This window comes from Ruditapes philippinarum, unplaced genomic scaffold, assembly GCF_026571515.1.
Source record: "Ruditapes philippinarum isolate M1 unplaced genomic scaffold, ASM2657151v2 ctg8369_1_1_1_1, whole genome shotgun sequence".
NCBI classification, from domain to species: domain Eukaryota; kingdom Metazoa; phylum Mollusca; class Bivalvia; order Venerida; family Veneridae; genus Ruditapes; species Ruditapes philippinarum.
Window position 1 is genome coordinate 21,521 of NW_026859374.1, and position 12,161 is coordinate 33,681.

Here is a 12,161-nt window from a genome sequence, read left to right on the forward strand (position 1 = left end):
TTAGGTATCACTAAAACACTTACAAAAACACTTCTTCGTCGTTGTCGTCCAGACTGTTATGATCAATAACTTTCAACTCTCAAGATGTTCCTAAAAATTAAAAACATATAAAGAAAAAAAACATAAAATGAGATGTTAACTCGTAAATAAAAAACATTTAACTGTGAAATTATATCTTATATTAGCGAAACAAATCACTAAGATATGGAGCTTAATTTGTAATAAAAGCTTCTGTCACAATTTACAACTCGGGTCGTTGTAAACTGGTCTGCCTTTTCGTCAACTGTAGCCGAGATCAAATCGTCCCTTGGTTAGATTATTCCCTAATTCGTCACCTATTTCCTTTCATTTCAAAAAAGTTTATCTTTTATAACAAAAATCTTAGTAACAGCAAGTGTACATGTACGTGGGTTACCAGAAAATTCCTAAATTTGACACCAGGCCGAGATACTTACTATTTATAAGTTAATTACGGTAAAGTTTTATTAATTTAGGAGAAAGATGTCAAGTAAAAAAAGTGGAATACAATATGAATTTGTCAACATATTATTTTGTTATGGGAAGTAAAAAGGTGAACAAAATAAATTTAAAGCAATATCTAGCTAATGTATATTTCCCGTTATCATTATTGATCTGTACTTTATTGGATGTTTACAAATTAAATTACATGTTTTTGAAACATCATTATATCAAACCTATTCACGTGCACTTTGATGATCAGTTAACATGCTTGTCACCTAAAAATTCAAAATGTAATATTAATCTTTTTAACTTTCTTGCCATTTTTGACGCGCAGATACGTCTACGTCCCCGCGAGGGGTTTGACATTATCGGGAGGGAGGTAGGCAGAAAGGGAGGCAGGCAGGCAGAAAGATAGATAGACAGACAGACAAACAAAGTCAGCACTATATACATGTATATATCAAATCTATATACACATGTTACTTTATTAATAACCATATTTAATTCGATAACACATACTTTATTTCAGTTTAAATTTTGATTTAAACCATTTTCTTATATATAAAAGCGATTTAAAACCATTTAATTCCACCTACTATATACCTATTTATAAAAAAATGTGAGGAGTTGACCATTTAAGGTGAGAATCTGATCACAGGATGAGTTGACCTGACATCTTTTAGCCCCGATACTGAAGAATAAAGATATATTTACCAATAACAAGTCAGAATATATTTTACCTATGTATCTCCAAGCCTGTTTCTTTGCCATGGACAGGCAAATATTATCTTTTTTGTTGTTGCCCAAACTCTTCGATCAGTTATAGAGGTTGAGCTTTTACGATAAAAGATATAGAAATTGTATGCTTTATCTGGGACATAGTTTTAACATATCTTTTGTATGTCCCAGGCTTTATAATGATATTGTGTGCTCCAAAAAGTTTTTATCCTTTTTAAGTCTGCTTACCCAAACGTAATATACAATGCACCTATTATTGTTTTACTTAATACAGTACTTACCGCCAGGTAAGTTGATATTCTTACATTTGATGAAACTATCTAGCTAGTTTATTGATTTTCCAATGCTCACTTCGTCTGAAAATGCATTAATGGGCAGGTAAAATGGGGATAAGGTTTACGACATGTCACAGCCATTCTCCTATAATTGAAGCACTTTTTAATAATTCCTGTCTCCTCTTTTCAAATCGTAGTGAAATGTACAGACGAGCTTAATCATTTGTGACAAACATTGAAATAAGTACACTGGGATGTTCTCAGCAGCTTAACTTAATTTTGTAGCGTAGAAGCTCCTCGTTTTTCATTTATGTTAAACTGAAAAGCTATAGTATCTGCAAAAAATAGCTGTCGCTTGACCAATTAACGTTTAAGATTGGTGAAAAAAATAATCCATTTCCATGTTTTCCAACAAGTTTTTGCCTAAAATCAATACAGTATTGATAATAGATTCAGAATAACATAAGAAGTTCGAGAAAGAGACCCTTATTTTCCATGATTTTCTTTAAATGTTGCTGTCGCCGAAATGCAACTATGGTACCGTAACGATTTTAAACTGGAATGAAAATGATCTTGAGATGTGTTATATTCTTTCAAATTTGTACCCAAAACAATATCAAAAGACTATATTTGGAATAAAATTGATAAATTAGACTCCTGCGATGATACATTTTAACTCAAACCGTTTTTTTGCAAATAATTCAAATGTCGCGTTTAAAATGCTATGCCTCCGTAACGGGTGTATACTTTTAAATATACAATATACCAATCAAATAAAAAATTTGAAATATTGTTTTGTATTTCTTTAAATGAAAAACACCAAAATGAGATGTCGTTTGCACAAAAATGTGATAACTCTGACCCGTAGAAGTCTAATTTCACTATGTTTCCATAACGACTATTTTCCGTAACAAAACGATCATCCGAATTTCGGTACAGTATACGGTTCAACTGACGGTGTGACATTTTTGCCTATCACCGCTCCCAATGATACGTCACTAAGAGGTATGAATGCAACATCTTAATTGACTTTTATGATACAATTGGGCAAATGGAGGTAATTGGCAGTCACTGTACTTTATTTTGGCAACCAGTGGTTTTGATTTGATAACGATATTTTCACAATTATGTTACTTACATGAGAAATTTTACTGATTAAAATCGATTGCAAGCTCTTTTTTCAGCAAACCACAAAGTCAAAAGTAGCAAGTTGATGCTATTTAATTTTTTTTACCTGTTTAAAAGATTTGTTACGGAACATAGTTAATTATTTTGAGATCATAATCTGATGTCATATATGTACTTTATCCTTAGTTATTTAACAATTTGAAATGAATGATTGGTTTCAAACATGGAACACATATTTCGATGAAAAAGAAGTGCACAGTTTATCAAATAGTCAAAGGCAATTTCTTACGGAAGCATAGTCTTCTATCATCTTTTTTCAGCACCATAATACAAATATTCAGTTTGTTTATAAAAACTGTTCCAGTTAGTTTTTTCATTATAAAGATATACGAAAATGGTGTCCAATATTAACTGGAAGTCTTAGACATGATTTGTATTGTGTTGTAAGGAATGCAGCTTTCCGTTACAGAACATATCAAATTTGTTACGAAACATAGCATTTATAAATGTTTGAATATGATTTTTTATGTTTTTTACTATCTATAAAATACCAAAATGTATCATTATGTCACTTACATTATCTAAAAGTTTTAGAATTACAATTATCTATCAATAAAGATATTAATGTAATAAGGATAAAAATGATGATTATTATTTAATTGTTATATTAATAATTAAATCATGATAAAAATAATATTTTTAATGATGTTCATGTATCAAGGTTAATAAATTTATAATATAAAACGATTTTCTATTTTAGAATGGTGCTTTTAAATACAGAAATACAAAAGACAAAAGCAGAGAGGGGAAAACAACAAATCATTCAAAAGAGAAAGAAAGGAGAAAAAAGTATGTTCCCATTCAAAAAAGAAAAAGCACTGGAGAAGAAAATGTAGAGAGAACTACATGAAACATTATAACATCAAAACAAATTTGTGTAAATTAGGCAGAAATAAAGCAAATGAAAGTGACAGAAAAGAATGCTTGTTCATTTTAAGAAAAAAACATAAAATTTTATTTTCCATAACATATGTTCCGTAACATATATCTTTTCCTGCACTACTCACTAAATTAAACTGTTGATGTTATTTTTAATTGATACAGTGTTTTATGATTATTGTTGTTTGTGAAGATACCACATTTAAATTGTTAAAGTAATTTTAAAGAGTAAAAATATTGAGTTATAAATCCTATGTTTTATAATTTTTCACCTATGTTCCGTAACAGATCATAAGGACTGTTTGATGAACATTTGTGCAGCGAAGTTTTTTTGGGAACGTTACACCGATTAAAAGTTATGTTTGATTTGTTTTCTGCTTCTGTTTTAGATATAATTCGAGAACTTTTATGACAGTATTTGTTTGTGCATTGTATCGAAATAATGTCAATCTTTAGTTACGAAAATATTTGCTTATACAAGCTTTTCAAATACGAAGTATACAAGTTTCAGAATAAGATATGACATGAAATATTTTTGCTTAAGGTAACCATTGGTCTTCAACTTTACAATGCATATTCTTTCGGATTGTTTAATTTAAAATGTTAGTTAAACAATAATTCCAAAGTAATTCCTATGGTATATATATGTTCCGTAACAATGTAATTCAGTAACTCACTTCAAACGCTTTCAGTATACAAACGGAGCGAATGGTGTGTGTTCAACTTCCACACAATCTGTCCAAGGTATTGAACATTAAAAGCAAATCATAGAAAACGTTGTTTATGAAAGTCAGATTTTTCATTTTTTGTGAACCAAAAGTGCTTCAATTATGGGAGAATGGCTGCACAACATTATCATATCTCCCGCTTGTAGGCCTCTTACTCTAGCTGTCATGTCAAGAACTTCAAAGACATCGGTGCACAAACAGCGTTTGTAAAGATTGACATTTTGTTGAATTGTGCTTAAGCCGGTCGGTAGTTTCCACTTGACGGTACCGTCCATGAACAGGCTCAAACAAAGCGAGCATGAAACATTTTAAATTTTGTTGTTAAATTGGACTTTCTTTAGGAATTCTTATTTTCTCTAGTTTTTTTCTAAGTCCTTCCCTGATAATTGACGTGGTTGAACCGTTCATAATTTTATCTCAAATGTATTGATGGTCGCATATTCCATTCCTGTAGATGACCCTTATTGAATTCGGGGTTACCAGGTCAAGGTTACAGGTCCTTGAATGGTAATATTTCAGCTCATTATCTTGAAAGATAACTATCACAAAGTCTTCATATTTCACATAGTGATTGGTCATAACCTAAACCAGCAGATGACCCCTATTGATTATGGGGTCACTAGGTCAAGGTCACAGGGGCCTTAAATGTCAGAATGATTTCCGCTTATTATCTTGAAAAGTATTTATCTCAAAGTATTCATATTTCACATATTGATTGGCCATAACTAGTAGATGACCCCTATTGATTTTGTGGTCACTAGGTCAAAGCCACAGGGGCCTTGAATGGTAGTATGATTTCTGCTTATAATCTTGGTTACTATTTATCACAAAGTATTCATATTTCACATATTGATTGGTCATAACTAGTAGATGACCCCTATTGAATTTTGAGGTTACCAGGTCAAAGGTCACAGGTCCTTGAATGGTAGTATGATTTCAGCTCGTTATCTTGAAAGATAATTATCACAGTCTTCATATTTCACATATTGATTGGTCATAACCTAACCCAGCAGACGAACCATATTGCTTTTGGGGTCACCAGTTCAAAGGTCAAGGTCACAGGGGCCTTAAATGTCAGAATGGTTTCCGCTTATTATCTTGAAAACTATTTACCACAGTCATCATATTTCACATACTGATTGGTCATAACTAGTAAGTGACCCCTATTGATTTTGGGGTAGCTATTACAAAGGTCAAGGTCACAGAGTTCTTGAATGTTAGTATGGTTTCCGCTCATTATCTTGAAAGCTATTTAATTTATCACAAAGTCTTCATATTTCTAATATTGATTGGTCATATCTATTAGATGACCCCTATTGATTTTGGGTCATTAGTTCAAAGGTCAAGGTCATAGGGGCCTTAAATGTCAAAATGGTTTCTGCTCATTATCTTGAAAACATTTTGTCACAAAGTCTTCATTATTCTATTTTTTTCCATAATTGTTTTTATTGAACACTTCCATGTACCCATTTATGGCAAGTTTCTATAACAAAATTACCAATTATGCGAGTCAAGGGCTAGAAAGGGGGCATATGTGTTGTTCCACATTTCTTGTTTAATATGTTTTAAGTCTATATAAACTAAGTGACACTCGCAGCAAAATCAATTTTGACTACTGTAGCATAAGGTGATACTAAGTCTAAATATGACCAAAGGTCGGGAATGATATTGACTAAAGGGGCATGATTTATGTAACTTTTATAGAGGTCCACTTGAAGTCAAAACACTAAACCACATGGCCTCAGTTGCCAGAAATTTGTTTGTACATGTGACACAGAAGACCATAGCTGAAGCTGGGACCCCAAGCATCTTCACTGTATATATACATGACAAAGTTCACCCTTATTTTGCCATTCTGATAAGCTAAATAACATAACAGCAAAGAAAGTAAACAGTTGATTACTTTATTTATTATTTATCTTATTAATCTATCACTACAAAAGCATTATTTTTTCTTCACTTCATCTTTTTGTGTTAACATGTCTTTTAAGAATGATTCAGTGTCAATATTTTCTTGATCTGTTTCTTCAGCATAAAATTTTTGTTTAATTCTGTCAGCATACACAGCATCAAAATATTCTCGTGCAGTATGTTGACCTTTTGTTATATTGGCTACTTTATCATAGGGCACATATGGCTGCAGCTGAAATATGAGAAAAACAAGGAAAATTATTTTACAATGTATTTGCAATGGTACATTGTAAAATTATAACTTTTGTCATATTACATGTATACTTATCAACATTTGCTAGTTTCTCAATAGATTAAGAAGAATATAAACAAGAGGGCCATAATGGCCCTGAAATCGCTCAACTGTATATGGGCCCCCCAGGGCGGGGCCAATTTTAACCCAGGGGCTTTTATTTGAACAAACTTGGTAGACACCCATTTGAAGATGTTTCATGATAAATATCTAAGCTCTAGCTCTAAGAAGATTTTTTAAGTTTTTACTATACACATATAGGGAAAAACAATGACCCCCCCTCTGGGCGGGGCCAATTTTGTCCCCAGGGATTTTATTTGAACACACTTGATAGACACTCACTAGTTGATAATTCATGCTTAATATCTAAACTCTAGCTCTTTGGGTTTTTTAACAGAAGATTTTTTAAGTTTTTACTATATACATATAAGGAAAATCAATGATCCCCGGGGCTGGGCCAATTTTAACCCCAGGGCCCTTATTTGAACAAAAATGGTAGACACCTATTAGAAAATGTTTCATGCTAAATATGTTAGCTCTAGCTCTAAAAGTTTTTTTAAAGAAGATTTTTTCAAGTTTTTACTATATATGTATAAATTAAAGGGAAAAATAATGACCCCCTAGGGTGTGGCCAATTTTGACCCCAGGGCATTTATTTGAACAAACTTGGTAGACACTGACTAGATGATGTTTCATGCCAAATATATAAGCTCTAGCTCTAACGGTTCTCTAAAAGAAGATATTTTAAGTTTGTTCTTTCGGTTGTAATGGCAACCAGAAATCTGCTTGGGAACAATTTTTAAAGTTGACTACCAAAGGAACATTCCTGTGAAGTTTGGATATAATTGGGTTAGTGGTTTATGAGGATATCGTTTAAAGTAAAAATTTACGGACGCCGCACGAAAAGCGATCACAAAAGCGCACCATTACACTTTGTGACAGGTGAGCTAAAAATATTCATTTAGTACTTATTTTTCAAAGTTTGATTCTGTGATGTTTTGAGATGGCCCCCAACATAATTGCAAGATTTTTGTATTTTACCATAACCTAATGAGTTTGGCAAACCTATGACTCCTGTTATTGATATCATAAGCCTAAGGTCACTGTATAACCTAATGACCTCAATATCAAAATGGTAGGCTTTTTTCTACCAAGTTTGCAAAACCACAATTTACATAGTCATCAAAAAAAATTTTTTTTAATTAATAAGGCTGTCGGCCACAGTAGGGTTGTAGCATGTGGGATGGTGGGAGAGGGGAAGGGTGGTCATTATGGTCTTTGACACACGCCGAATACCTGTTCGTTAAACCGGTGCTTTTTTCCAAGTAAATGATCAGGCAAAGATTTTACACAGTATCAAAATCTTTTTGCCTTGGAAAGGTCCCAACCAAGTTACATAAGCACTGGCCTGTCATTAGGGCCTGATATTGATTTGACAAGGTTAAATGGATGTACATATAGAGGGATCACCCCATCACAGTATTTTTAAGTGGGGGTTTAATAGGCAAAGCATTGATTTCTTGCCCAAGTGACCTTAAACCCCAGCTGAAGCTAGAACACCAGTGAAATGGAAGAACTAAAGGGTGGAAAAAAGTCATTGTGAAAAAGGACAAACCAGGCATAGTAACTATGCTAATTGCTATCTTAAAATTTTACTGTACATCAGAACTGATGTTAACAAGAGCCACCGCTGGGCCTGGGCAACACTCAAGGTTCCACTTTTTATTTTTCTAAAAGCAAACAAATAAAAGGTTTAAACAAATTATTTTTTTGAAAATAAGGAAAACAATTAGTTTTTCTTTTATTATAAATTTTAATTGGTAGGTCTAGCCACACTTGTTGTTTTGTCCCAGTACCAATCATTTTCCATTATGTTCAATGTTCAGTTTTACACATGGTCCAAATTATATAGCTGTACATCAAGGACAAGAAAGCATGTCAATTCATCAAATTATCTGGGTCAGCTGATATCAAAGTTTAATTTACAAACGAAATAGCTTTCAACTGAAGCCCATTCAAATACAAACAACTTCCAAGGTTATACAAAGTGTTTTATAAAAAGGCTCATATACTGATGGAGATCCAATATTCTGTGGTAAGCTTATATTATATTATGAAGTAATACATTCTTTAATAACACAGTTATCGCTAGTTACAGCAAAAGAGAGAAAATTTCATAAGTTTGACCTTAAGGTCAAGGTCATTTATAAGTGAAGGGTAAAGTCTGCCTGATTAACTTGAATGCTTATCCTAAAAGATTGTTGTCTTCAAGTTTGAAGACAATCTATTCAAAAATAACCACTTTCATAATTAAGTTATACCCACCAATAGCAGAAATCAGCAAATATCAAGGAAAATTTAGACATTTGTCCTTGAAGGTCTAGATCACATATGAATGAAAGTCAAGTTTAGTCTTGTCTACTAGGTCTTGTCCCAAAGGATGTTGGGGCCAAGTATGATTGAACACCAATAATTATCAAGGCTAAAGCTTACAGATTGTAATGGGAATGCTGCCATGACTTTAACAATACCTCTATTTTTTTCTTTGAAAAAAAAAAGAGCTTAAAATGATTCTTACCTCAAAATCTTTGAGGTCAGGTACTATAAATTCAGTTTGCATTTCAGGAACCCTTTTAAACACACCACTTCTATTGACAAAACCAACGGCTGGAACTCCTGTAGATATAAAACAAGAAATACATATGAGCAGTACTGGTGAATTTATAATGATAGCTTATTTAATTGTACTTTCTATTGTTTATACCTCTTACCTAGTATCAACAGCTGTAACGTTCTGACCACCTTTTACCTGTATTCAAATCTCTAAATGAGTCTGTGAAGAAGAAAACTGTATTCTGGAATCCCCTTCAATTCAGATGTCCAGATAATAGTTTTAAGTGTACCCAAAACATAATTTCTACAAAGTATAATTAAAAGATGTGACAAATGTGTTATCTTTGTCTGCCAGCTACATAGTCCATTTAATTGTACTGCACGACAAGATATTGTGCTATTTTCGTGTCTGGGCAATATCTCGCCTCTAAAAGCAAGATTCTGCCCCACAACAAAAATATCTCAGAACCAAGGTTTGGCACGTCAATATATAGCTACATAAAAGAGACATGCCGGCAATCATACATTTGGGAGGCTGGGATTCTTTCTTATTTCCACATCAGCTGGTGTGAACAATAAACAATTGTTACAAGATTAATTAATTAATACATGTATAGAATGATAGTTAAAATGGAAATATGCAATGTTTTTGTTGCTTATTGATCAAAAGTAAAATATCACAAATACTTCAATAACTGACAAATATGGGCAATTCTTCAAAACATGAACAATTTTTTACAGTAGGCAATTGACTGATTTGTGCTTACATCAATACATGAAAGGGATTGGCTAGACTAGTGATATTTTACATTATATTTCCCTATAATGTATGTACAGTAACAATGCCGTATTGCTTTCAGTGCGTCTATAAATACAGGTTATTCGCATGAGACCTGCTTATCGATGGTGTCTGCAAAAACAACCATCTGACGGTCTCTGCAAGTCTGTAACGACTGTCAACCTGAGTAGATTATGAATATAATTTATAAATTAACGGTCTCGTGCTAAAGCCTTAACTGATTTGACTTTGGCAGTATATATATATTCAGCTTTCATCTTTCATACCTGCATGTAGAATTTTGTGCGTGACTTACGCATAATTGTACTTTGTAGAGCGTGAATGGGCATGCTGATAATTTTGTTGCCTCAAGTATAAATTGATACTTACTTACTGGCGTTCACAGTGTATAAATTGATGATTTGTGTATATTTTTTGACCAAAATCATCATTTTAGGTATATTTACATAAAGGACAAACTTAAAAGTATTGAATAATTTATAAAATTATGTAGAAATGGTTAGTATACTGTGCTCCTCTTAGCTCACGGTACTTAACACTTTAAAACAGTAAAGAACACAAACAATAAATTTACACTACAAAAACTGTCATAAACTGTATCATTTAGTCATTTTTCCGCTATATGGCACAAGGAAACAACAATATATTCAATCAAAATTAGTTTTAATTTGTCAGATGTAGACCGTGTGTCGGCCATTTTGAAAAAAGTATGTCATCATTAAACTCGCGGTAATGGTGTTTTATTTCAGTTTTTTCATGTTTCAGTTAAAATTTTTTAACGTTATTTGGCATAATTTTAAATATTAAAAGTATCTTTACATTGTAACTCAAAATTTATTTTTTCAACAAACAAGAACATTTAGAAAATGATGATTGTTTCAGACGTATGCACAAATTTAATGGACAATTGTTGTTTTTAGCAGAAGTTTGTACAAAGTTGTTCAGTTTTACGTAAAAATCTATAGATTTAGATTATTTTGCACAAAAACTTTGTTGTTAAGGTGTTTGAATAAAATATGTCAATTCTGACCAATTTTATCGTACGCTAACACTGGTCACATGATTTGCCATTACCGTGAGATAAGTGATGACGCGGAATTAGTGATGTTGAGTATCTAGTTACTATTCAAATTATAAATATTAACAAAAAAAAGGAGCAAACTCCGATATGTCAAAGCCTAGAAAATGTGGTTGGATTACTATAAAAATATAACAACTTACTGTGTTTTGCTGCTAAACGCTGAGCTAGGTCGCATGTCTTCTCTCCTTCTAATTCTCTTTCCTAGATCCTTGTATGTTGCCTGGTCATTCAGGATACATATTTGTTTGATTGTGCTTATGAATGTTGTTCGATCCTGTATTCATTAAGCCGTTTGCAATGGACTTTCGTACCTGATCGTGGGTGCTCTTCGTAGATGTTAGTATATCTGACATAGTCATTTCCGTACTTTTTATTTCTATTAAGCTGTTTTGTGCATGAAAAATTCCGATTTAGGGTCAGTAAGACTTGTTTTCCCGTCATTTCCAATTTTTTTAACATCAGTATCATACAGGCGCTTGGAATTGTATATTGAAGCCAAAGGAAACTTATTTAGCTACAAGGCAACAGAAATACAGGAAAGATGTAATGTATAATGAGACAAAGACTGCATACTCTGTATATGTTAGATATTAGGCTTTCTTTTGTTAAGGATACTTTGGACGAACTTGGTTTACCTAATTATTAAGTTAATCTGTACCTAGTCCGCTTAATTTCAAAAGTCTTGTTAAAGGGACTCCACTGATGTTTTTTAATTGAATTCGAAGATTATTTTAACATTATTTCCTTGGCAAGCCGCAACATTCTTCAGCTTTGTTATAATTTAGATGTATGAATGCCAATTGAGAAAGGTAGATTCCTATATATAGAGAGAAATTTACGTACATGTACTTTACATGTTTATGCGAGTCAAACCAACTTGGTGACGAATTTCACTATCTCTTTTGTTGTTCACATTTTGTTAATATTAGACGTTTTATTAAACCGTATTATTATAGGTATCCTAATGCATTGAAATTTGAAGATCTTATGAATAGCAAAAGCAAATCATATTTAAAAAACCTTGCTTTATTTTATAAAGAAATAATTACAACATGCACATAATAAGTATAATGTTGTATCATTAGTCTCATAGAAATTTTGTTAATGAAGAATAGATTTCGGTTATTATTAAGAATCTAGTCATAACTTTATATTCTATTTTATGGGTACAATATAATTGTCACACATTCTCCTG

The 12,161-nt window shown here is 32.3% G+C and overlaps 1 protein-coding gene across 1 annotated transcript; it reads right to left on the reverse strand.

Moving 5' to 3' along the window:
• Positions 1-6,158: 6,158 nt before the first annotated feature.
• LOC132756292 (large ribosomal subunit protein mL41-like) lies at positions 6,159-11,135 on the reverse strand. Its single transcript, XM_060747323.1, has 3 exons — positions 11,107-11,135; positions 9,052-9,149; positions 6,159-6,413 (listed from the first exon to the last, which is right to left on the reverse strand). Exons 2-3 carry the CDS (start codon positions 9,091-9,093, stop codon positions 6,216-6,218), a joined length of 240 nt encoding a protein of 79 aa, XP_060603306.1. The 5' UTR covers positions 9,094-9,149; positions 11,107-11,135; the 3' UTR covers positions 6,159-6,215.
• Positions 11,136-12,161: the final 1,026 nt, after the last annotated feature.

What these genes read in the sequence shown, in the direction of transcription:
- LOC132756292 (XM_060747323.1), bottom strand. Translation starts at nt 9,093, where the DNA reads ATGCAAACTGAATTTATAGTACCTGACCTCAAAGATTTTGAG. An exon ending in CTGACCTCAAAGATTTTGAG is followed by an intron (nt 6,414 to 9,051) that starts GTAAGAATCATT and finishes CTCATATTTCAG; the next exon opens with CTGCAGCCATATGTGCCCTA.